At 44.0% G+C, this 27,422-nt stretch overlaps 1 protein-coding gene across 3 annotated transcripts in view; it reads right to left on the minus strand.

Moving 5' to 3' along the window:
- LOC119027839 (pyruvate carboxylase, mitochondrial-like) overlaps positions 1 to 27,422 on the minus strand; it is a 288,386-nt gene that overhangs the window by 37,620 nt on the left and 223,344 nt on the right. For all 3 annotated transcript variants that reach the window (XM_037113321.1, XM_037113320.1, XM_037113319.1), the window contains 7 exons: positions 25,403 to 25,547; positions 24,907 to 24,996; positions 17,661 to 17,882; positions 9,128 to 9,284; positions 4,685 to 4,925; positions 1,975 to 2,142; positions 1,072 to 1,153 (listed from right to left, as the gene is read on the minus strand). In XM_037113321.1, the coding sequence (XP_036969216.1) occupies positions 1,072 to 1,153; positions 1,975 to 2,142; positions 4,685 to 4,925; positions 9,128 to 9,284; positions 17,661 to 17,882; positions 24,907 to 24,996; positions 25,403 to 25,547 (1,105 nt within the window). The remainder of the gene's footprint in view (positions 1 to 1,071; positions 1,154 to 1,974; positions 2,143 to 4,684; positions 4,926 to 9,127; positions 9,285 to 17,660; positions 17,883 to 24,906; positions 24,997 to 25,402; positions 25,548 to 27,422) is intronic.

A 27,422-nucleotide genomic window follows, 5' to 3' on the forward strand; every position in this document is an offset into this window, starting at 1 on the left:
GAGGTCACAGCTATCAGAGGGGGGAGGGGCTCCAGCTTCTTCACAGCACCGTGAAAACCTCACACTGAGCGGAGCAGACCGGACGGCAGCAGACCCAAAGGGGAATCAACACATTATAAAACCACCCCTCCACTTATCAGTTGACCTCCAGACAAGATAGAATAAAGCAGTGGTGGTCCAGAGTGAGGAGGACTCAAGGAGCTCCAGCAGAACGTGACAGAACGTGGGTTGAGAGCAAATGTCATGGCTGCCTTGGGAAAAGCTTTTAACCCCTAAATGCTCCAGGGACAGCTGCTTACTGGTTAAAGAAAACTGCGGTGCTGCTGGACTGCAGGTTTCCTAGGATGAGTGTAAGACCATCCTGATCATGGTTACAGCCACACAGCATGAAGGGAAGGATACAAATACAGGAAATATACAAAGAATTTGAAGCGTCACGTCAATAAATCGTCTTTTAAAGGTTTGAATTTAGTGGAAAATTCTTGTAGAGTCTGGAAGAGATTCTACATGTTGGACAGCAGTTTCTGCCGTCCTCTTCTGTTGGTCTGCAGCATCAACACTTCCACAGCACTCACACGCCACACGTGTTGCTTTTAACTTCACTTTTGCTCGTTTCCATCGAAGTGTAACTCTTGCGTGAACTTCCTCCATCTCACAAATCCTGGGAGCCGGCCGTGACACCCTCTCTTCCTCTCTTAATTGGCTGTGTGCGTTATCACCGAGCAGAAGGCTTCAGCCGTTTCTGACTTAGGGCAGTAATTAGTGATGTGCTCTGTCATGTATTGATTTGTTGATTGATTTTTTTTCTCCCTTCATGTAAAGGAGGAGACTTTTAGAACAACAGAAGAAATAATGGGAGGAGGACTGGCGGTGTTAGAGATGTTGTCTCTCATTAACTGCTGCATGCTGCAATTAAAGTCCTACATATATATTTGTGGCCGTTTGTTCCAACAGATTCTGTCCAACTCGTTCGATATGATTGATCGAAACAAAACTGCTCGATAATGAAATCTGAGTTCCTGTCAGACATCTGAAGCAGGATTCACTTCTGATGTTGTGCCTGTGACCTACCGGTGTCCAGCTTGGTCCCCTTGGCGCAGGCCACCATGGCTCCCATGCTGGGCTGAGAGGTCATTCCAGCCATGGAGTCCACCTAGAAAGCAACAATCAATATCAATATTATTTGAATAATATTCTTTAAAGGATAAGTTCACTCAGTCATTACGAAATGAAACTCAATCACTCTCTTCTCACCTCGATGACGATGGAAAGTCGACTGAACTTATTCTTCATTCACTCTTATATACAGAGCGAAAAAGTCTGAGAAAAGATGTGTAAATTTGCCCCAGATGTGTGCATGTAACTTTAATTTAAGGATTAAAGGGAAAAAAAAGATTTTTTCCATCAAAAGGGATGTCTTGGCTGTCTATACAGCATATTTCAGTTAGTTTGTTACTGATTATGAATAATTCATTACTTGTCAGAGTGAAAGTTTAACCAAGTACACCAACAGAACCAAAGCAAACTCAGCTGTTCAGTGTGAGTCTGACCCGTGGTGGACAGTCAGTTGGTTGTTTTCATTAAGTATTATAAGGAACTGAACAACAGAAAACAAAAACCCTGCAAATACCAGCCAGCTGTCTTAATGAGAGAGCCCGTGCTGGCAGCATGCGTCAGTGAACACATTTAAAGGAAATGCTCCCGCTTTATTCCACTGACATTTCACAATGCAAACTGCAGCGACTGGTAGAAAATACACGTTTGTTAATGCTGTCAGGATAACTTATGGTTGGGTGCAGGCCTCGCTCTCACATTCATAAAAAAATAAATCGATTGTTGGTTTATTTTATGATCACAAATCAAGACTTAAAACCTCCCCGGCTCTTTGAAAATCATGTTTTATGCACACATCATGAGGAGCTGCAGTGGAAGGCCCGGACCTCATCCAGACACCCACAGTCCCTGAATACTCACGGCCACATCCACCACGTCAGCTCCAGCCTCGGCGCAGGCCAGCATGGCGGCCACACCAGCGCCGGCCGTGTCGTGCGTGTGCACGTGGATGGGTACGTCTGGGAAACGGTCTCTCAGAGCGCCGATCAGAAGCCTGCTGCTCTCTGGCTTCAGCAGGCCGGCCATGTCCTGGATGTGGAGATGGAAGGAAACATGTCAGTGACACCTGGCTGAGTCATGTGACACATATTCATATCAGTTTAAAGGTGCGATATGGAGTTTTGGGGAAGACATTTTAAATCAGGAGAGAAAGATCGTCACTGACCAAAGGACGACACAGTTTCATACTGATTTATTACATCCACGCTACCATGTTCCTCCTTTTATATTTGCTTTTAGTCTCTGAGGTAGAACTGAGTCCAGGATATAAATTAACACACAAGCAGACCCAATCGAGGTCCATTAATCTGGGTTAAAATAGCTCTCTGCAACATATTTACATTTTGGTTATGGAGTCCAGGACCAAGATGGATCGGAACCACCTGTTTTAGTTCTCATTAGTGAGAGGGTGTGCACACTGCAGCAGCCCCGAGGCCGTTCATTACAGCTGGAACGGAACCAAACTGCTGATAATTTGGTGAAATCAGAGGAGCCAAAATAAACAGAAAGAACACGTTCGCTAAACAACACCAGGATCCTTCAGGTGCCGGGGACTCGCATACGACCACGACAACTCTTCCAACAATCATCGCCGATAAAGAGCTTCAATTAGACGCTGAAACTGCCAATCAACCACATTTAGCGCTGCAGTAATTCAAATTGTCTTTTGGGAAATTTATTCGGTTAATTCAACACAAGTTTATCAAATGTTACCAATGTGCTGGCAAATGATAACTTAAAAAAGTTTTCCACAGACGCACTCTGAGGATCATTATAATGTATAAATCTTAATTGATATTAACAGAAATTCACAGACGGAGCTTAGATGTTTTAGTCGCGCTCCCTTCGGTGATGATTGCACTCGTTTCTTCTTTTTAAAGTTAACCTCATTAGCCGCGCGAGCCGTTTATGAGATTTGCCACCGCTGCGTGCGACGGTTCACGCGGCGGCAGAGCGGGAGTCTTGTCATTTCACGTTTGAAAATATTCTGTCATGCTTGAACAAAGAAATTAATTTAATGTGGGCATTATCAGCCTATTCATTTAGATAAGAGGCTCCAGTATACAAGTCGTTTCAACAGGAGGGAGTCGAAAAACTCGACTGTGTTTAACAGTTAGCATGTGTGTGTGTGTGTGTGTGTCAAAGGGTTTTACTTCATCACCCAGAAATTATTTATCAGTTTCAGTCCCCATGTTCAAGAACACATATTCACTGTTAACTAGGTGCTTGTGAAAGAACTCACTGAGAATGAAAAGCGTATTTTGAGTTAAACAGACTGAATCTCTAGTTAGATATATATTTAGTTATTATATTTATTTAGACAAATTTATGAGGTTATTAAGACTCTGAGGTTTTTGAGAGACAGCGTCTTTTAGTTGTATATGGTCATGTTGAAATAAATACATAAATATGACTTCAGAGATCTTCTCCTCTCTCTCATGCCGACTGTCGGCAGTCGAGTCGGGTTCGTAGTCCACAAAACATTTTCTAGAGCTTCACAGAATAATTGCAGCGTTCTGCTAAAAGACTGAAGTAGACAGGAACTTTAAAAATGTTTTAAAAAGTAAACAAATTAAAATGACATCTCGTCCGGTGCAATCCATGTATCCTTGATTCCAGACTGATTTGAGAAGATGTTATTGACACCCTCGACGCGTGGTTGAGCTTGAGCACACGCTAACGCTTTTAGCTCAGCAGCTAAAGTGAGGATTACCGTTCAATAAAGGGTTTAAATAACCTCTTTACAAATCGATTTGAGATCCCAGGTGGTCTGGAGACTTGGATTCGTCTGGTCGAGCTGTGTGGAGCTGTTGGACGTTGTTTTTTTTCAGTTGTTGCTGAACGTTTTAAAACCAGTCCCCATCTGCTTCTGTTGTTTAGGAGAAAGCTGTAATGCTGCTTTGCTGCAAAGCTCCAGAAGTGTTTTGTGATTTATGAAACTTCACTCCACCTTCCATCAGCACAGAGGTGAGTAGCTCATGACAGAGTTTTGAAGAGCTTATATATATATACACATATATACGCATGCTAATGAGGAACTGGTAATGTTTAATGTTAATATGCATGATGCCTTTCTTTTGTATTGAGCTGAACATCAACCAAAATTCTTCCGATAATATGTGACAATAGTAACAGAAATAGAACAGGTTGCTGCAGAACAGGCAGACTGTTCACAGCAGAGTGACTGAAGTGAGGCCAAACTCTCTGCAGACACAAAGCTTTCATCAAAAAATGCCAGTTGTGTCTTTCCAGCCAACTGTGTTTCATCCAAACACAGGAGAGTTTGTGTCCCGCTGCTGCTTCGAGTGCACACAGCCATGTAAGTGCCGTCCCTCAGTGTGATGACATACATGGAAACGTGCACACATGAGAATTAGACGGTGTGTACACAAGAGAAAGTACGAGCAGAGATTCTCTCCAGCTGGTTTTGTGTCATTCTGGTGGCAGACGGGCAAATAAGTTCGCTCACAAAAGCAAACAGAGTCTTCAGATTATCACAGGGAAGGAAAAAGTCAAACTTCTCTAAAAAGGGAAACACTTGAAGCACCAAATCCAGTTTTTATTCCCTCACCTTGATGCACAGGATGTGCGTCCCAGCTTTGACCAGCTCATCTGCAAGTTTCAGGTAGTAGTCCAGGGAGTACTTCTGCCTCATCGGGTCAGAGACGTCGCCCGTGTACGAGATGGCCGCCTCCACCACGCCGCCCGCCGCTCCAGCTGCCTCCATGCCCAGCAGCATGTTCGGCAGGTAGTTCAGGGAATCGAACACGCGGAAGATGTCCATGCCGTTCTCCTTGGCCACCTCGCAGAACCTGGTGGGGATGGAAAGGGGGGAAAATAAAAATGTGAGCACATACAAGGGTCTCAGAATTGACTTTACAGCATTCAGAGCTCATGTGGGTCGGGCACAAAGAGACACAGCAGAAACGTTGACCCCATATGAGTCAGTCTGCAGCCTTAGATCCTCGTGTGGGGCCGTCTGAGCTCAAGCTGATCATGCTCGTCAGGGCCACAGAACCATTTCTTAAAAATGTCCAACTGATAACTTCATGTAGACAAATCACTACGAAAAGAATCTAGAAGTACAGTATCTCCTTTTCTTAGAAACAGTATTATGATCGTGAATCAATAATTTTTATAAAGTTTGTCAGGTCCACAATGATGACAGTATTAGTGGTGTTAGCTAGCCGGTGTTAGCAACGTTAGCTACAGTAATTTGGCAACCACAGCCGCCCTGTGACGTGATGCGATGGAAGGGGGAGACAGAATGTCACACTGAGTGTCTGAATGTTCTCAGTGTTGTGTACAGACATGATCAGCGGTTGTCTTCGTCGTTAACACTGAAATCTGTGTCACTCAGACTCTGACTCTCCTCAAGAAGTTACAGTTATTGGCATGGAAATGAAATGCACTGTTACTTTGAGTGAACTTCTGGATTTTTCTGGGTCTGGGTAAATATATAGAACTCAGCAAAATATAGATCAAAGTTCTTGTCGCTCAAATGCTTTTGCTTCGTCTGTCAGAACCCTTTGTAAACTCTGTTTTTAGATTAAGATGTTACTCTTAGCATACAGTCGTTTTTAAATCCACATTCAAAGCAAAAGACAGAAATAGGTGAGAGAGACTGGCAGGACTCTCACACATATAATGAGTTTGCCTTCGTGCTCGCTGCAGCCCAGATAATAGCACACATCCTGGTCGGGATAAGCTGTTTATATCCTCCTCCATATCGCCACTCATAAATAAATATCGCTGTACCTGCGCAAATACAATATTCTCACTATTTCCATGAAAAGTGAGCTTACACAGCGTGCAGGAGCCCACAATAACTGAGAGAAATGTATACCCGCCTCATTATCCAAGCCGCTAGTGGTAAATCCCTCCTATTATTACCTTGGCCCCGGTATCTTAATCAGGTTTTTCATAACCGGGGTGAGTGCTTACTGTAGCCGTGTTACTGTGAATGCAATATTTGCACACAGTGAGAGCTTTTGTTTTGGCAAACAAACAGACTCGCTTAATGTTGTGCTATGAGAGGATTACCGGTCCAGCGTCTGCGTGTCCAGTGTTTATTCAGCGCTGTAATGCACACGAGTGCTGTGTAGTGGACGCTGTTTGGCAGCGAATCAAAAGCGCTACACGGGCCTACATATGTGACTCAGAGCTGATGTAACTGTTTACTCATGTGGATGAGAAAGCTGAGTTTTTTATGTCAGAAAACTTCTCCAGAAGCTGCAGAGTGCAGAGTGTACTGTGCTGTGACCCCGCGACACTTCAAATCAAATAAATGAAATAAAATCACTCTTTGATTTGATTTAGTTAATGAAGACGTTCAGGCCTCCTGACTGCAGGCTGCCGCGCCCAAAACGTCGAGGGCGAAGGAGTGACGGAGTGAAGGGAGAGCCGGGGCGAACAGATCAAAGTCATTAATCACAATCATGTGCAAATTTTCAATGGCACTCCCCCCGTGGGACCCTGAGAGTGAGAAGGGGTGGAGAGGGGGAGTTAAAGAGAGGTGCAGAGAGATGAATGGAGGCATGAACAAGGGGAGTAATAAGAGTGAGGGGGATAAATAATGACTATATGATCGGAGAGAGGGGAGGAGCGCAAAAACATGGAGGGTAGGGGAGGTCTGCCTGCGTGTGATTCAAGGGGAAGGAGGGAGGAGGAGACAGCTGCATTAGTCATAAAGCCACTACTAATTTATTTTAGGTGAGAGGAATGACATGGTGCAGGTGTGTGTGAGTGTGTGTGTGTGTGTGTGTGTATACGTGAGTCATCTCACATCATCGAGGCAGCTTGTGAATCCATTTGGAAAAAGTGTTCGAGGCATGTGTTTGCATGTGTGTAGGCACAGGAGTATTTATGGGCCTAAACGCATTAGTGGGTACATCTGTATCAACGGTGTGTGTGTGTGTGTGTGTGTGTGTGCAGCTCACTGAGCACGGTAGGAGGTGATAGGAAAACATCAACCAAATTGACCTGACTGAATGTGTGTGTCAGTGCTGTGGTCTGTGGGCAGCTGCAGGACAGTGAATCCATTTATACATACAGAGAGAAAGCAGCTGTGTCTGTAGGCGTCAGCGGAACAATGCTCAGAATGTAGGTCAAACACATTCACAGGGGAGCGACTTTATATTTACTGTTCATGTTGGAAATCAACACCAAAATATACGATATAATTAAAGAAACTCTTGCTCTCAACTGAACGACTCCCCCTCGCTACCCAGCAGGAAGATGTGTTGTTAGCAGCTAGCTCGCTACGTTCAGCAAAGTCTCTTTTTCTAATAAATACACAAATAAACAACCATAGATACCTAAATGAAATTAGCCAAAGTCCAGAGGCTACAAACACAGCAGCGTTTAATTCATTGATTGACATTAAAGAGTTATTCCATCAATTTTACTGGAGTTTACAGGTGTTGTGGTCCTGAGGAAGCTGCATGTATTCTAACACTTTAATATTCCCCCAGTGATGTCACTCAGTGGCTAAGATGCATTGTGAGAAATGTAGGCACCAGGTTCTGAATAAGAAGAGGAATGCAAGGAATGAAAAAGCTGATATCTGTTTCTGCTGTATTGATTTTGATAATTTGTTTTTCAGTTATCTATAATCATTACGTCACAATGCCTTGTGACGTCTGTCCCGGTCTGAAGGCTCCTCCAGATGCTCCTCCTTCTCCCCGTTTCTGGAGGACACACCGCTATGATCCTTCGCAGCCTCACTCAAGATTCTTTGCGCAAATTGAGAGAAATTGGCGACATCGCGTGGTGTAGATCGTCAGTTTCGCGGGCCTGGGCGGCAGGAATCGTGACGTAAGGGTAAAACATCTGGTGACACAATCGGGAAACACTCCAAAGGCTAGACCGTCCCATTTAACAACAGCTGACCAGGTTAACAAGGTCTCTGAAGGACTCGCCTTCAAAGACCACAAAGGCCGAGTCCTTCAGAGGACGCAGACCCTGAACTGAGACTAACAAGTCTCCATGTTCACATCCACAGAAACAGAAACTAGAGAGACCTCCTGGCAGCTGTGTGCTCCGGTCGACTTGATGGATGGTGCTGAATACTGGCCAGACACTTTTTGCAGAACATTGTGATGTCACAGTGAACTCGACCTTTGACCCTTTGGAAATAAAATGTCACTGCTTCATCTTTCTTTCCTTTCGGACCTTTTTAGCCGTAATCATCACATGAATTATTGAGTAAAATGTGTTATGTGAGGTCACAGCGGCCTTGACCACCAAAATCTAATCTGTCCTTCCTGTGTGAGAGATAAAGGACTCACTATCTGAGTGACTTGAGCCAAAACAAAAACCCATAAACATAAACACTATTCACATTTAGAGTGTTATAATGAACAGAACTAGTTTGATCTGAAGAGTATGAACAGTAGCTGGATGCCAGAGAAGTTGTATGTTGTAAGAGGAGTAGGTGGTGTCAGCTGTGGCTGCAGCCTACATCTTTACAGACTGTAGCACATCTTCTGTGCTGGGTTGCTTTTTCATGTTCCAGTATTAGTTTCTAATAAAGTAACATTAGGTAACATGTTCATCTTAAAATACTTTGTGAGGCAGCTGGATTTTCTTTAAAGCAGCATTATGTAACTTTGCTTTAAAGTAACGACTTCAGTATCATGTTGGTGGTGAAGTGTCTTGTAATGAAAAACGGACACAAGCAGGATGAAAATCTTATTCTAATAACTGTCGACAGTTCAACACAGTAAATAAAGATTAATGGGGAAAAAGACAGTTACTCCAGTGTTAGATGTGACTGTACTCTACATACTGAGCACTAACTTACAGCCTGTAGTATTCTTAATGCAGCACAAGTCAACATTAAGCTAGTGAGTGTATAAATGTAAATTTACAGCCAGGATTTGTGTGTCAGCATGTTTCCACAGCAGTACTGAAGATAGTGGGATCTCTGGGTGGCACCGTTAACACTTGATTGGTTAATAACTGAATTCAATCATAAAAAAATGGAAGTATAATGTGTGTGTGTGTGACTCACTTAAAGACAGCATTGTCAGGGTAGTTGGTGTAGCCCACGGCGTTGGCGCCTCTCAGCAGCATCTGGAAAGGAACGTTTGGGATCAAAGCTCTCAGCTCCTGGAGCCTCTTCCATGGACACTCAGACAGGAAGCGCATGGCCACATCAAAGGTAGCACCTACACACACACACACACACACACGCACGCACGCACGCACATACACACACATACACACACACGGAGAGGGTTTGCAGTTTATTTCAGCTGTCATCTCAAGTCTCATCTGTCATCCCGACTTTGATGTCAATTTTAGACTCGAAAAGTCATATTTCAAACTTATCCTATTACACACACACACACACACACACACACACACACACACACACACACACACACACACAATGGATGCTCAAATATAATATCTGATGATACTTGCACATTCATTGTTCATTCCAACACTTCCATCATTTAATTGTCAAGTCACTTTAAAAATCGGAGAAACGTTTCAGTGGAAGAGGCGAAAAAAATACAAGCGATAGCAATCTCTCATTTCCCTTTCTGCAGGGGCCAGATTAGCGAATCTCATACCCGTTTATCATATCAGCCAGAAATATTGAAGCCTCCAGTGGTTTTCTGCTGATCCAACACAGCTGTCATTAAATTTCATTCTCCTTGCTCTCGTACATTTGGACACGGTGAGAATACAAAGTGCCGCTGCTCGTTCCGGACTCTGGGAGGAGCAGGAATGCCCTGGAAAAGATCTGGATTTGAGCCTACGTCAGCACCTCTTAGACTCCTGCTGCAGAGTGGAAATGACTCGGAGCAATCCTGATCTGATGTTAAACATATTAGTATTAATGTTTTAGAGCACGTGAGATACAAAAAACATGACGCAGAGCGGGGAATTCATCAGGGGCTGCAGAATTTGGACTAATAATTTGATAACGGGAATGAAGAGCGACAGCTGGGCCCACATATCGGAACATTAGGCTCATGGAGCTGCTGAGCTCGCCTCTTTTTGGAAAGACAGGCAGCCTCCAATCTGTCATGTAGATGAGCTGAAATAAAGCAGAGAGGAAGATGGAAACGAGCCTCTTATGCAACATCCACGATTGCCAGAAATGTATTCAACATTAATGTTCTTTTTAAAGAAAGTTAGAGATAAAAATGTGGTATTTTGGGCTAAATGGTCTCCTGGAATGGGTGTTGTGGGATGGTATGGGCCTGAAACATCAAGAGTAAAGTCAGTAATTAAACAGTTTGCATGGTCTTATATTGGCAAACGCTTTACTGCATCCAAATGTCCCCTGCTGGGAAAATATAGTTCTCTGAAATCAGCTTCCATCTTGTGCACATGGGCCAATAAAGGAAAGCCCATGATGAATAAAAATGATTTATATCTATAATTTCAATCGTTGAGCTACATCAACACACACACATCTCAGCATTTTTTGCCTAAGTGTGCAATTATGGCCCTGATGCATCGGACAGTTCATCCTGCTGGATCAATTTTTATGTCATCTGCGACTCTGCTTTATTGCTCAGGATTGGTCGATCTGCCTTTGTGGCCGTCAGACCTTCACGCTGCGGCAGAGAGATTCTTTGAAACGTGCACCGGCAGCCCGAAACACTCCGGGGCAGAACCAGATGCGCACGCTGAAATCAGCACAATGCATTAATTAAGAATCGGCCGCCGTACCATCTGATAAATGTGCCAATTGTGAACCAGACACAGGGAACCATATAGATACATTATGTGACCTAATTCGTATTACTGTATCTTCTGTGGTGTTGGGAGGAACGCTATATCAGGAAGGGACTTAATCCTCAAAGGGCTTTCACAGGCTTAATCTCTTCAATGATTCATTCTGCCTCTAAGCAGCTGAAACATGTGAAAGCAATATTCCCTATCTAAGATCCTCGTGTTAAAAAAAGAAAGGATTCTTGCATAGGGACAGTGTGTCAGGGTGTTCAGTACTCACGTGGTCGCCTCCTGTTAGTGATTTATTTTAGTACCAAGTCATCTGAACACAGCAGGGTGCAATACTCTGTCTCGGGTCACACTGTGAGAGAAGTGCATTGTATAGGGAGCTCCTACCACCAGAGGCACGCTCACTTATTCCTCCTGTGATCACTCACTGATTTACGTGGAACTGTTTAAAGGTGCAGTTATGAGCCGTCACTGTGGGACAGTGTGTGCTGGAGCTGAACTTTTTACCGCAGCGTGGTCGTCTAATTTGTGTTTCACAGGCTGAATCAATACCAGGCGAGAGCACGCCAGCCAACCAGTGCGTCTGTGAACTTTGAAGGCTGAGTGAATGATGGATGTTCGGCAGCGGGGAGCGGAAACTAACTGCTCTTCACTCATGATCTTGAGATCTACTGTAAATGATCAGAATTCAAATTTTAGATGAATCAGCCTTTAAAGAGTATCTAACTTCTGTACTTGGATGTTTTTCTCTAAGGAAACAGGATAGCTTGACATAAAAACAGGAGGAATATGATTTGATCTGAGTGGCAGAGAAACATACAATATGTTCTCACTCACAACTCATTAACTTAGCAGCTTGGTCAGCGGCCTCGAGCCTTTTACCCTGCATATAAAAGGCAGCACTAATATGTTATATGCAATGTCCAGTTGCACTCTATGACTTTTGGACTGTTGTCCCAAGTGTTTTGTATAAATTGAAAGTACTTTGTTAGGGTACAAAAAAGAAGATATTTTAGATTAAATTAACTAATCTAAGTGACGTAACTGATGTCGAGTAACGTACATGACATCAAGTTAGGTGAGGACGGCCTGAGGAATCACAGTATCAGACCCACTGCATGAGGATGGTTCTGATCGGGTATCTTTCACATCAGCATCTGGCTGTCGGCAGTCACAAGTGCTCTCCTGCAAATCATTCTCAAACTTCTGGGGTCGGGAGTTGATTTTCAGGGGCCACCAGATGGTTACATAATAATAAAGACACGTTTCAGACTGGGGAATACTTTTTTTAAACAGTAAACTGATGATTTCTTCCTCCTGACACCATTTGAGTCCACATGAGTTCTGTTCGGTCGCACACACAAAAAACCTTTTTACATTTTGCTACTGAAAGTCTGGATTTCCTTTTCACCGGCATACTCAGATTTATTTTGAACTTTTTCAGAGCAATGTCACAAAGTGCTTTGCAGAAAGGAATTCTAACTGTGTAACTCCGTCCTCCTCAGTCCTAAAAGCAGATTCATCATCTTTTCTGAACCCTGTGAGACGCTGCGGCACCGTTAGCATCCTCAGAATCAAAGTTATCAAAGCGTTCTGTGTGATTATAAATGACGGTAAACAACATTTAATATAAGTGTGGGCCGAGACATTTACTGAAGTGTTCAAATATAAAGACAATTAAATGATAAAAAGGCCTTTACTGTACGCTCCTTAATCAAAGCACTCTCGGCTTTCAGAGCTGCCTCGGTACAATGAGACGTGAGGGACGAGGGCCTTCCCTGGCACCTATTCAACTCTTTCCTCCAGAGTGACGGATTGAGTTCACCGCCAGTTTTCACAGTCTCTCTTCAAAGATTTACTTTTAATGTAACTGCTCAAACACAGCGAGGCTGAATTCGTGTCATCCTTCTCCAATCATCCTCATAATAACACCAGGATGTGCTCGCAGACGGAAGTCGGGACGAGTTAAACGTCTTTTTATCGCAAATTTTCTCCTCGATGATTTACTTCAGCTGTGACCTGTTCAAACACGAGACGAGCAGACGGTTGTTTAATGTGAGATCTGCTCGAGGGCCACACGCCTGACATTTTGTGAAAGTGTACACTGGTTTTCACCTCAGAATGAACAACAACTGATCACATTCCAGAGAGATGCTCAGTTACAGAACCTCTCTGACATTATTCTGTGTGTAAGAAAAGCAGAACACGATTCTGTTGTCGGCAGAATCACAACCCTGTTTTTCTAAATACTTTGTGTTCCTACTTAATTCGTCTAATTAACATCAAAACATTAATATGCACAGGAAGCATATCATTACACAGTAAACTAGTAAAGTGGCAGGAAGCTTCCAGGGGAATATCTCTCTCTAGAATTTATTCTGCCTTTAAGTGTTTAAGTAATTATAAGAAAATCACTATTGTGTTTTCTCTGACTCATAATCAAATGGTGCAGGAACTACTCACGCCTCGAGAGGATTCAGCTGCATTTCACTTTTCTCTTCCATGACACATGACATCTACGCAACTTTTCTCAAGCAAGAGAGATAATCTCACACTGCAGAATCATCCTGTCAGGAGGAGTTTCGACTGCTCCGCCTCCGGTTTTCTATTTGATTTCAATGATGTACACCTGCTGTGGCTGTGTGAGGGAGAGGAAAGCTCGTACACACCCAGTTCTTCTGAAGACAGAAGACAAGTTAAACTTCGAGATATTTCAGAAGCAAGAATTCAACACTGCAAGTCAAACATTAGTGCTGGGAGAATTTAGACACAAAGTGAGATTCTCTTCTCTCTTCTTCAGAGACGTGATCACTCGACGGAGCTTTCACTGCAGCTGTCGTCCAGATCAGGAGTGTTTCACATGTTGTCCACTCAGCTGACAATACAGATGCACTGTACTACACGACAAGCACGTGTTTACCATCGGAGCCCACACCTCGTTGTATTTCTGTTTATAATAATTCACCTTGAAACATAATACTAACCTGACTTCACAGATGGTTTGCTGTATAAAACCATCTGTGAAATCGTCCTGAGAAACGGTTTAGAAAAGAGCAGGTCCTCTCACAGAACGTGACGAACCATCTGTCGATCAAAGGCTCATTTCAGCCATCAGATGAGCAGCAGGAGAGCAGGAACAGCGCAGACAGTTGGTGAATCAACCTCTTTCTGAAGCCTCTCATGAAAATCCTTCAGCGCCGTTCTTTCTTCTGTCAATGAAACGTACTCTTCACTTCTGATGTAACAGATGCTACAGCAACATCAGTGCTAATCTCTTCAGGAGGCGCCACTGCAGTCCTCTAACCAACAGTTGCTATCCTCGCTGCTCGTCACATCTAAATCACTGCCGAGGCCGCCAGCAGCTTCTATAAGGATGCTGACGTCTTGGTGTTGGAAGAAATATGATTCTTCCAGGACAGCATGTCTCCACATGATTGGAGGTCATTTGTGTCTTGTGCAGACGTTAAAGTCTGGATAATGATAGTGATGATTGCTCTATGAGCAGTCTTCAACCTAGATACTCAAAGCTGCTGTAGATGTCTACAGAACAGAACAGGCTAAGCTAACTGTTTGGGTAAACCTCATCAGGAGGCCTTCGATCCATCTATGTTAGCAGACTGAGTGTCTCTGACCTATTTGACCTGTTAGTCCTCTGCTACAGGGCACAGACTCTGCATCACCCTCCTGCTATGTTGTTAAACTGATAACATGTATTGAAGCGCTGCCTCCTGAAGCTGTAAGGTAGAATTTGGACACTTGTGAAGACTGGTTAGGATTATCATGGTAACACTCTGATCTGATGCAGACAGATGTGATGTGATGTTCTATAAACTATCAGTGTAAGTCATCGGTGTCTCTTCTTCAACTCTCCTGAACCGTGCTGAAACTCTGCGAGCCGAAATTCCACAACAGCTGGAACTAGGATTGAAATAAAATACTGTTACGGCAGTATATTGTGGTACATCCTCGTGATATGATTATCAATATGCTCGCCACACGATGTATCAGTACCTGATCATTCTGAAATATAACATTTCTGGCAGTATTTCTGTATCACGTTTCCCACAGAATGGCTGCGTACTTGTGGACGGAGTTTCATTTCACCAGAGACCGTCTCTCTGTCTGCAGACCACGAGTGATTGACAGCAGACAGAAGAGGACGAGCGAGGGATCACTGTCACCTTGTAATTCAGTCACGGATGGCATCATTCCCATGGATTCGAAAAGTAAAAGTCGTCTATAAAATGCTTAAATAGGTCACCGAATATATTTGAACCACTGTGGTTTGGCTACAAGCACGGAGATGTAAATTGTTGTAAAAATAAAACAGATTGTCAGACGTAACGTAGGCGCTAACTGCAACCACACTCATGATGTCATAACAGTGTTCTGTGTTGAAAACTTGTTTGTTGAAGTAAACATGAATGTAATACTTACTGCAGACACAAGTGATGGGGGCAGAGACATGATTTTGAAGCTGTTAATTCAAGGCGAGAAAAGTTACATAATGCTGCTTTAAAGAAAATCCAGCTGCCTCACAAAGTAACTACAACACAACCCCACCGATGGTTTCAGTTTTTAAACTCTTACCCCTCTGCTGCTGCTGCTGCTGCTGCTGCTGCTGCTGCTGCTGCTCTTTGGGCTTTTAAACTGTGGTTTGGACTTTCAAAAACCACGAGAAGTCTCAGTTTAGAATCAGGAAGCTCTGAGTCAATTAACAGCTTTAATGTTCACCCATAAAATGTTCTCAGAACTCTCCATCAGGCTTTATCGACTGTTTTTGCACAATTTCTTGTTTCCCACACGGATGAAAATCGATAGCAAGTAAACCTGTTGAAAGCTTCGTGCTCTTTCAACAAATCAACGTACGGTATAGATAAGTCCGACCACTGTGAGCTTCCCGTCCCCCAACAGGAGATTCATCGGCGTGTTCACATCCTCAGCAGTGAGGTCGCGTTCTGCATGATTATGAATGACGGTAAACAACATTTTAATATAGGTGTGGGCTGGGAAAAGGTGGAAGCTTTTTTCTTACCCCCCAAGTCCTCAAATATAAGATAATGAAATGATAAAAAGGCCTTCATGCTCTTTAATCAAAGCACTTTCCCCTTTCAGGGCTGCCTCAGTATAATGAGACACACAGGTACACGGGCCTTCCCTGGCACCTATTCAACTGTTTCCTCTGGAGTGACGGATTGAGTTCACCGCCAGTTTTCACAGTCTCTCTTCAAAGATTTACTTTTAATGTTACTGCTCAAACATGGCGAGGCTGAATTCATGTCATCCTTCTCTGGTCAGCCTCATAATAGCATCACGATGTGCCGGGAGATGGAGGACGGGAAACGCTTAAGCCCCTTTTATCAAAAATATCTCCTCAATGATTTACTTTAGCTATAACCTTTTTATCTGTTCAAACATGAGACGAGCAGACAGTTGCTTAATGTGAGATCTGCTCTCCCACAGTAATGAAATATATTGCTTTCTCCTAACTGGTGCACCACGATCGGCTAGCAGGAGGAATTTAATCTCCGGGAGGGTTTACAGCACCGAGGAGGTTTCTATCTCTCTGCTGTCTTTTTATTTTTTTCCTCACTTTGCTCGACCATCTAACGATGAGCGCTGTCGTTGAAACAGAAACCTTTTTCACTTCAGGCTTTTGTTTTTTAGTTCTCATGTTTGTTCTTGTGATCTGCTCCAAGTAACAGAAGCACAATCGCTCCGAGGAGTTTAATATAATTGAGCATTAAATTAAATGTTTCAACCTCAAGAGGTTCACTGGGCATCTCTCTCCCACAAATGTGCGTGTCCTAAGTGTTTCTGAGTGTCCAAACGGGGAAAGTGAATTTACTCATCGAGACCAGTTCATAACAATCACACTTCACACAGGACCATTATCAAGAAGTGTTGATAATTGGCCTTGTCGCCAACTGTTCAAACACGAGGCACGCATTTTCATTCTCTGGCCAATTTCAGAGTAATTGCATATTATACAGGGACACTATTTGACTGTTCATGCCCCAACAAGTTTCAATAAAGCATCATTTTCTCTTTTCAGTCAAGGGCAGGCAGAAGGTACAATCATTGTCTATTGAGGACTGACTAGTGGTGGAGGAGATGGAGGCAGCAGATGTGTTTTCAATGGCAGGAAAAACAAAGAAGTACAATCACTGTCATCAATGAAACGTGGGACAGATCTACAGCAAGGATGAAGAGACTAGAAAGTGCAGGCATGGCTGTTCAGACAAATTCAAACTGTGGAGCACACAAACAAAGAGTTTAATTAATATGATAGCCATCGAGAGGGAGACTCATGCCTCCTTACATGACTGCTTGCATGAGGCACATATTAAAAGTATTTCCACAGTTATCATGAATCTTCAGAGTGGCAAATGGTGCTGTTGCTTTAACGGTGCAATATGTAAGAATTGTCCACCTACAATAAGGTGCAGCATATCAACAGAGTGACTGCAGGCTGGTTAGCTCCGTTAGCTCTGCAGCTAGTAGTCTGGACTGGGAGCTCGTAGCACCGTGGGAGTGTTGGTGTTACTGCGAGCACAGAAGCTTTCCTCTGGGAATGGCTGGTGCTAGCTAGTAAGCATGCTAAACAAGCTTTGTAACATATTACATTGACATGGTAACATTAAAACTGTTATTTATTCCCATTCTGTTGATAACTGTTGGACAGTTTGAGTGTTTTCAACCAAAATTCTCACACAGTGCACCAATTTCATGCTTTCAAGCTAAAACATATCTTAGAAACCAGAACAAACGTTAGCCTAGCCTGACATAAAGACTCAGAGACGAAGGATGTGTCAGGACATACGTCCAACACAAAAACTGACCTCCCCAGTTCTCCAGGCTGAAAAGGTTGCTGAAGCTGTGGCTGACGAACGGCGAGATCTTCTTCAGGTCGTGGGTCCGAACCCTGGTGGCCAGGAGCGACTGGTGGGCGTCCCTGAAGGTGGTGTCCATCAGCAGCAGACCTTGGTGGGCACGGACGGCCTTAGCGAATCCTTCAGGGCCGTCACGCAGCAGCACGTCACGGAAACCAACGGGAGGGTCGCCTGGTAGTGAAGGGAGGGAGAGAGGACATCAAAAGAAAGAGAAGGTTAATGTGGAGGATGATGCAGAGGATTCAGTTTGTGAGGAATCAATATCGATGCGTGAGGAAACTTTTCCACCTAACTGAGCGAGATTCTGCTGATGCTTAATAACGATTAGTCCACAATTGTACTAAAACGAGGACCTGCAATTACCACCATGAGCTCAACAGGTGGTTCCATATTTTCTTAAATAAGTGGACAAATTGTGAAAAGTAGCCCTTTATTTACCCAATCACAAGTGGTCTATTGACTTTAACTGCTGCTTAAGTGTGTGGCAGGAGAGATGATTTGAGACGCCAGGCGAGCAGGTAAACTGATGTTATTTAAACTGCCCGTCTTTCAAGTCGTGCTGTTAACAGGGCAGCGCCTGTCATAACTTCTGCTAATGAGGTGGACGCCGTCTCCTCTCATCGCCGCTCCAATCAACCTCGGCTCAAGTAGATCGACTATAACGGAACACAGGAATCAGCTCAGCAGCCGGCTTATTAGACACGCCACCCACCCATTTGTGAAAATGGATTTCTCCTGCCGACAGTGACTCATATAGCTGTTGTTTTCTATATAAAGTAAGCAGCAACCATTTAGTGAAGTACGTCAGTGAGTGTGGTACTGCATGGTCTCCACCTGGAGGTGAACGGGTTGCTTCTGCACTTCTCAGACGCCTAATTTCTCATTTGGCCTGTAAGTCTGTTGTTTGGCTCTCAAATGTCTCACGACCGTAGAAATCAGAGAGCTGTCACGGTGTCACAGATTTTGAGTGGAGCACATATGGTATTCATTTTCTGTTTTCCAAAGTGAGGAGGCAGCTCCAGATGGGATATATTGAATTTATACATGTGTATTTCTAGCATTTCTAATCTATAGTCTTTAACATTTTGCTATGTTGATTATAGTTCCAGAAATATTTTTTGTCTCAAAGCTTTCCAACAGGCATGTCCGTGTATGCAGCAGCCAAAACAAGACTACACTTAGAGTCTATATCCACGCCAGGGGCTTCAGATGGTGTAACAGTCACAAGTAAAAAGTTCACTTTCACTTTGTGAGCATGCTAAAAGTTGCTAATTAGCCAGAGCTATCACATTCCATATGTGGGGAACATGAACAGGGTGTCCCCAAAAGTAATAAGGGTCCTCTGGAAACTTGAATGTCTGTACAAAAATACGTGCCAGTCCATCCAGCAGATGTTGAGATATTTAAATGGGTAAGTGACAACGTTGACCTGCTGGTGGGGATGGATTTAATGTCAGGGAATCCCCAAAGTCAGCAGGATTCAGCCTCTGGGGACCATAAATGTCTCATGACAGTTTCTCCAGCAGTGCTTGTGATATTTCAGTATGGACCAAAGTGGTGGACTGAGATTGTCATCCATGCAGTTATGCCGCCAGTGTGGCTAAAAATAAGACGGCAGTAACACAAACTGACAGATGAACTAGAAACAGGTAAACCACACAGCTACATCCATTAAGGGTGTTTGAGAAGCCCGGCAGGATCCTCTCCCTGAGGAGCCCCGGATGAAGACTGTTGGACGTGCTGGCATTAGATGAGTGCTTCTGGTTAGCTCATGAGACTACAATGTCAGATACAGTGTCAAAGCGTACCGTCTCCTCTAAAAGCCTCTACAAGGAGGAATAACAATCACGGCTGAATCCCGAGACAGATACTGTCCAAAACAACTAAATAGTCCTCAAAAACAAACAAGCTGAACATGGCAGAGACATCGCTCCATCCCTCTCTCCTAATCCCCCTTCCTCTTCTCTCCATGCCTGGCAACTGAACACAAGCACAACCAGAGGCATTCAAATATTGGAACTGGAATTGGGATCTATTTTTGCTGCAGTGTGAACAATCATCAATCAATTAGACTAGTTAATGAGGTACTATCTGCCCGCCTAGCTGTCCTCCAACCCTCTGTCCTGCTCTCCCCTCCATCTTACGTCCTCTCTCTCTCTTAACCTTTTATTGTTGTACCTCATCCTTGAAAACAAATGATCTCTGCTATAATTGTCTCCAAGACCAGCATGAGCGAAATGAACTCTCTCACACAAACACACACAAACACACACACGTGTGAGATGAGCTCTGTGAATCACATCGCCGTCACAAATAGATACAGACACTTGGAACTTATCAGGATCTGTGTGTAATACAGCGACTGGGGAGCACAGCACACACAAACACAGGAAAAAATGATTTATACTCAAAGTCCCACTTCCACTCTCACACTCGTTCAGTTCTACAAACTTGCTTTCTATGTTTTTTTTCCTCTCACCACTCTTTTTACACATATGCCTCAACACAATAGAGAGGAAATGGGGGCATCTGTACTGGGACTACAGGGACTACACAGTGGCCTGTGTGTGACAGCTTCCTACAGGAAGGTAGCTTTGTTTGAGTGGATTTGTGTGCGCATCGTATTGCGCGGCGCCGACACAAAGCGTAGTAAAGAGATACAAGTCCCAGGCGGCTGCTGAGCTTGACAATTGACCCACTTGCACACAGATGCACGCTCCTTCTTTGCATTGAAAAACACCTCACTCCCACTCCCTCGCTTCGTTTGCACTTCAGTCCTCTTCCTCGCAGGCTGGTGTCATCACATACATCTGTCCCTCGATATCCTTCACCTGTCTGGTCCTCGCCTTACACTCGTCTCCTCCAGCTCTGCAACACCGGCTAATGTGGCTTGATAGAGCGAGCTGCGGCGCTCTGAGGTGATTTCTTTATTTGCAATTTGTGTGGGGAGACGAACTGCGAGCAACATCAGTTTGGATTGTCACCGTACGGCGCTGACGTCTGTTGAATGTCTTGTATCTTTGTTTTTAATTGTCCCATCCTGCTAGTAAGTGCTTTATCAAGTCAAGTCCACTGAAACAGTCAATAATAATAAAAATGTATTAAACCTTTACAGGGTAAAGAGACAGTTCACCCCTAAATCTAACACACATTGTTGTGGTGAAAGTTATCAAGCCTTGGAGATGTCTGTCATTAGCTAGCTTAGTTAGCTTAGTTAGCTGGCCTCTTCTGTGCGGTGATACGGTGTCGTTCATTAGAAAGAAAATAGTTCCTGCATGACCGCACAGAAGTAAGAAAAGACATCGAGCTCACTAAGTTAACGTTACACTGAAGCCAAGGAAAACACAATCAATTTTTACATCCCAGCTCTCGTCTGAGAATAACCAGGTCATGATTGCTGGAAAAAAAACTTCAAATGCATTTTTTTTTACCGCTTTGAGCATCACACGCCAAGTGGTCTAGTTCCATTATATCTAAGAGGACACAGACATCTTTGAAGCCGATATCTTCAGGATTTGGCAACTCGCACACATAAAAATGGAGGATTAGCACAACATGTAAGAGCAAAAATATGTAGTTTGATTTTGGGGTGAAGTGCCCCTTTAAAAGTAGCTGTATGCTGAATAAGATATTCCTTCTTTACACTGCAACGAGGCATTTACATTAAATTGCATTTATTTATTGCTTGCTTGAAACCATAACTGCCCGTGGAAAAAACAAACCTTTAGACTGGCATTCTGTGAAAGATACAGAATTTGCTTTCCTCCACAAAGTTGTCTGTGAAATAAACAACCAACAGAAATGTTTCTCAGAACAGAGAAGAACAAAGCAGAAGACAAAGTTACTGTGCAGCACACACACGCCTGAAGAAAACCCAGAGTATCTGCAGGCTTCAGAAAGCCAAACTGAAGACTTCTTCATGAGTCATTTTTAAAGCTACCTGAAAATGAGTTCTGGACCTGAACAGAAAGTACTGATGAATAAACATGAGATAAAAGAGTTGCAGGTGACAGCTCTGTTTGAAGACGGCAAACGAAAGCATCAAAAACAAACAAACAAAAAAAAACAGGCAGAGAAACAAAGAGACACATTTATTAGGTCCATATTTTTCATACTGAGCTGCAAACCGCCTCCTGCTTTAATCCTGAGAATGGAAATACAGCGCAGAGCTGGGAGGAGGGCAGCAGTCCCTCACTTTTATTAGTCGTCCCTCCTAAAGCTTGCTCAGAGGCATCTGGTGATTAACCTCTAGATGTCCTCCATTAAATAAATCCAGACAATAATTGGAACAAGGTGTACTTCCTACACCATCGATGAACCAGCAGCGATCAGCCTTCAGAGGGAACGTTTTACCCTACAAATCCTAATTAGATAATAACGGCCTCTGAGTACTTAACAGGTTCTGTCAGGACATCCTCGAGTGTTGGGGGAACTCTTTCTCTCTTATCTCCTGATCTGATGTTTTCAGTTACTGTCCTCTCCTCTCTTCTCTGCTGGTGGCACACAGTAAAAGTTCTTCCCACTCTCTCCTCCCCAGCTTCCTCTAATCTATCCGTCCATCGTGCGCCTGACCATTTCCTCCACATATACATGCAGGGATTATACGCTGCCCACACCCTCTCTCTCTCTCTCTCCTCCTTTCATAACCCCTTTCTCCTTCCCTGCCCGTGTCCCTCCCTCCACAGAGTGTGATAATACAGGCCTAATCCCTCTCTTCTCTCAATCCCTCCGTTGAATGAAAGAAAGGATATAAGCACATTACAAATCTCATTACTAGGCTTTAGGTATGCCTCCGTGCGTGCCTGTGCCGCATATAACCAACTCATCGTGTGTGTACAGTAGGTAAGTGGAGGTGGAGCGTCTGCCTATGGAATACCTGCTCAGCATGATGCATTTCTGTGCTAGTTTACAGTGTACAGTCGTGTGTGTGAGCTCCCCCGACGGCGACGAAGGCTTTCAACACAAGATCTGCATAAGTCGACAGACGTGGAGGTTAAAGCAGGCGGAGCGACACTCGCTCACATGCAGACGTACACAAACACATCATCCCTTCTACTGTGCACACTCTTTACATGTTGGATTTGATTAGTTACGCCTGATCATGATTCATAACACTCACATTATTTTGTTATGAATTCATGTTCAGCGGGCACGCCGGCGTTTGTGCTGAGGCAGCACGGGGGCTGATAAACACGTCACATTGATCCAGCCGACTTTTCCTGTTGCTGTAAAAGGAGCAGCTGCACGAACTGATGCCACTTTGTGCCCTCGACCTCGGAGCGCAGCGGGGAGCCACACAAAGTGCATCACAGGCTGCCACATCAAGGAGAACGAGCTAATGTTGCTTGATATTTTTAATTTTTAATTTTTTTATTTTGTCATCTCATAGTGAAACGAGATTTGGTCAGTATGCCAGCTGAGGTCGTCTCTCTGGTCTTTGGGCTGGTAGATCAGGCGGGTCGGCCCACAGCGGCAGTGTTCCAACAGTCAACTCAACTTTCTTACAAACTGGACTTTAAACTTTGACACAGTGCTGGTAGTAATAAAGCTCAACGCACACAAACTAGGATCATTTTTTCTTTTTTGATTTGTGTTGTAAAACTTTCACAAACCGTGGTGGGTTCATAGACCGCAGCCTGTTTGGTTATAACATTTATAAAATAATTATGAACTTGAATAAAACAATTTCTGAACTTGAACTCTGCTGAAGCTCTCCCACACACAGACACCAAGTCATTTAGGAGTTTATGGTGCTGTTAGATTACTTTTACACCGGCCCGCTGATGCAGATGTGCGCCTCCCTTGTGGGAAGAGAATATCTAGTTCGATAAAAAAGATCATAAAATGAATGTGTTCAATTAATCTCGACTCTTTGTTGTTTGGAACATACAGAAGTTTTGTTCAGCCTCGATGTGAGTGGATGCTCCTGCTGATGTATGTGGGATACTGTATGTTACTGTAGTGTGTATGTACAGGCTTGTACAGTATGTTGGTCTTCTCTTGATTGCCAGAGACTGTTTTCTCCTGAGGGAGATGATAAAGACTAATCTTAATCCTCCATCCACTGAGTTTGTAGCGTCTCTCTAACAGCCTCTGGCTGGGTGCACTGGCACTACTGGCTAAATTAATGCATGTGACATTCGTCGATATAGAAGCTAAAATGGTCCATGGAAAAAATGTTCTCTTCAACAGATATCTTGTTCATGATGAGATTAACCATCAAGACAGTTTTGTGTTTATATGTGAGGGACTAGAGTTCGTGTCTGTTGCTCGGTCATTACTGACCGTCGGACAATTTAGCTAATTTTTCATTACATATGGGAATGTACCGACTTGTTTTCCAGTTAGTAGTGATACCCCGTGTTTTTCCAGGGAAATAGATTTAACACTAGCAAAAAAAAAGTTGTTTTCTTTTGGGAGCTAATTGCCCCGCAACATGAATATATTTGATTTTATCTTTCATGCTGATAAGAGCTGCATAATGGTTGAAATAAGACGATACACTTAGTGCAGGCAAGAAAAAGAGAAACCCAGAACCGACTCCAGAGACTTGAAGTGGCTCAACATGCTCCTCAGAGAGCTGAGCTTGGCCGTCGGCCTTTGCTGTGAGACTCCGGGGGTGCTGGTGCAGAGCGGGTGAGAGACAATGAACTGCACCCTCTCACCGCTGTACTCACAGCTCAGCCAGCCACTCCGGGCCAGAACCTCTTCTCCTCCCTGAGTGCTAAACTGAGCCATTTAGGAAGGCCTTTGCGCCTACAGCTATCAGACTGTTCGACAGCCCATTTGTCATTCGGCGGGTGCTTTTATCCAAAGTGCCCTACGGATCCACAAGTGTTTACATTTTTAGCACAGTGCCTCGGGGGGAATGAAACCCCTCACCCTTCCAGCAGCATTGCATTGCTAAATTAGTCCAGATGTAATAAATGCAATGAGGATGATGCATCTGGAAGTTATTATGGTAACAGTACATGACATTCTCAAGTGACAACACTTGTTTTTATAGGTTTTAATATAGTATTCAATTATCAGCCGCTCTACACCGTGAAAACAGGGATCCAATTATTTCTCTGCTGAAGCACAGTTAAGAAAAAAAAGCCTATTTCTGTGCAGTGTAAAATCTCAACTTCTGATTGTTTGTTTATAAGAAGGCATCTCAGGAGTTGTGATAATATGTGCTGGTGATTCGACTCACCCATAGTGACGGGAGGGATGACGGGGTCAGTGGAGGAGGGCTTAGCCTTGACTGGGATGGGGGTGGTTGGTCCATTTACCATCACATGACCTGGATAAAAACAGAACAACAACATGTCAGGAGCATAAAAATAATGTCCAGTAAAGACAATGAAGAAAAAATAATGAGCTCTGTAAACAGCTGTCTGAGGCTGCTCACAGTTAGAGTGAAGTGAATCATTACATCATTACATATACACACTTCAAAAACCATAAAGTGGTGCTCATTTGTGAGGATTATGTCCCTGAACAAAACATGTTTTACTGCAATAATCCAAAATTCAATAGAAGACTCCCATAGGCAGGCTCTGTGTGGAGGAACCAGGACGCTGCTAAAAATAGTCCGTCATGCAGAATACAAACAGCCTGAACAGAATTTATCACACAGCGACTGCAAATCTTGGAACTGTGCAGAACAACATGGATCAGTGAGCTGGTGAGTTATTTGAAACACTGACCCAGGTAGTGCAGGAGCTTCTGGGCTCTGTTCTGGGTGGGTTTGAGGTTGAAGAGCTCCTGGTTCTCGTCGATGAACTGGGTGTCCACGGTGGAGTGGAGGAACTGGTGGTTGGACAGAACGTTCTGGAGGAACGGGATGTTGGTCTAGAGAGGGAGAGACGGGTGGAGAGGAGGACACTTTTCATTTGTTGTCTCAGAGAGTCAGTCAAGAAAACAATGCAGAAGATGAGAGGAGCTCTGCGTTCAACAGATACTTGTGAAACTGCACTCAAAGATTAACCAGCACGTCGGTAAACTCAGCGTTAAACACTGCTTAGTCTCAGCTTCAACACACACACACACACACACACACACACACACGGCAGAGGGAGAAAGTCAGCTGTTGGAAATAATCACAGTTCATTTCTATTCTGTTGTTTGTTTGCCTCAAAAGAATTATCACACCAATTAAGCTCTCAGAATAAACAAAGAGAGGGAGCGCGAGTGAGAAATGAAGAGAGAGAGATGTAATTGTTGGAGTTCATTTCATAACTTGATTTGTTGCTGTTTCTTTTTTTTTTCCTCCACCCTTGTAAAGCCCCGTCTTACCAGCGCGAGCAGAGAAGAGATTGTTATTGGAGGCGGAGAATGTGAAAAATGGGGAGGGAGACTGACAGAAAAAAAGCAAAGTGTGGAGAGATTAGTAGAAGGAGAAGCAGAGAGGGGAGTCGAGGGAGTGTTAGTTTGAGGGATTGAGTGAAAGGAGGCTATGCTAATATATTCTTAGAGAGGCTTTAGATGTGTTTGTCGCTGTTTAATGCCCCCGAGGGAGGGTACGCAGAGAGGGAACGTAAACTGTGTCAAAAGATTATTTTTTTAAGTTTGCTAAAAGTCTCTTTGCCTACGACTCAAAATGCCGCCGTCTTAAGTGGCATTTAAGGAGAAAGCAGCTGCCACTCATGACCCAGCGTGCGACTTTCCCCTTCATTTATAAATGCACTGAGAGCGAGGACCTCCCAGGACTCACAGGCCCACATGTGATATAACCCTCAGTGTATAAACATAATCCACAAGTATGGATACAAAATGTATTCAAAGTACACGTACACACATGCAGGATATATAATCGACAGACGGACTGAATTTACAGCCACAATTTGGGTGTTTAGCTGACAGTCGAGCCCTCAGTGACTTCAAATAATTGCTGCAACAATCACTCAGGAATCCCATAATTGGGAGAGCAGAGCCGGGCGATAAACAAACCACACAGACACACACCTCATTACTGCCACTGAGACGGGGAGAGTCGTAGCCGATCGGAGAGATCAGCGTGCTCGGGCCAATAACAAGCATGTTGGTCATGCCAATGGAGCCGGAATGAGAAGTTTACAATAATAATTGAAACAGAGAGTACAGGGTGCTTTACATCTATGCTTCTTTATCAAGGGTGCAAATAAACGCAGAGAAACAGATTCAGTTGACAAAGGAAATTCCAGAGAGGGAGCTGCAGCAGATGAAAGAGACATCTGCTACGTCGATGTATAGAACCAACGGAGCTCCATTAATACTGAGAAACACTGTGTGTGTCTTTCCAGGCATTCATATTCCCAGCGAGCAGAGAGGATTGTATTGTCTGAGGCACGCGGGTGAAAACACACACAACATGACACTGTGTTCACAGCCTCCTGCTGCAGGGAGGAGAGCTGGAGAGGAGCTGGAGAGGAGGAGAGGAGGAGGAGGAGAGGAGGAGGAGAGGAGGAGAGGAGAAGGAGAGGAGGAGGAGAGGAGAAGGAGAGGAGCAGGAGAGGAGAAGGAGAGGAGGAGAGAAGGAGAGGAGCAGGAGAGGAGGAGAGAAGGAGAGGAGAAGAGAAGGAAGAGAGGAGAAGGAGAGGAGGAGGAGGAGGAGAAGGAGAGGAGGAGAGGAGGAGGAGAGGAGGAGGAGAGGAGGAGGAGAGGAGGAGAGGAGGAGAGAAGGAGAGAAGGAGAGGAGAAGGAGAGGAGAAGAGGAGAAGGAGAGGAGGAGAGGAGAAGGAGAGGAGA

This window comes from Acanthopagrus latus, chromosome 10 (genome assembly GCF_904848185.1).
Source record: "Acanthopagrus latus isolate v.2019 chromosome 10, fAcaLat1.1, whole genome shotgun sequence".
Lineage (NCBI taxonomy): Eukaryota > Metazoa > Chordata > Actinopteri > Spariformes > Sparidae > Acanthopagrus > Acanthopagrus latus.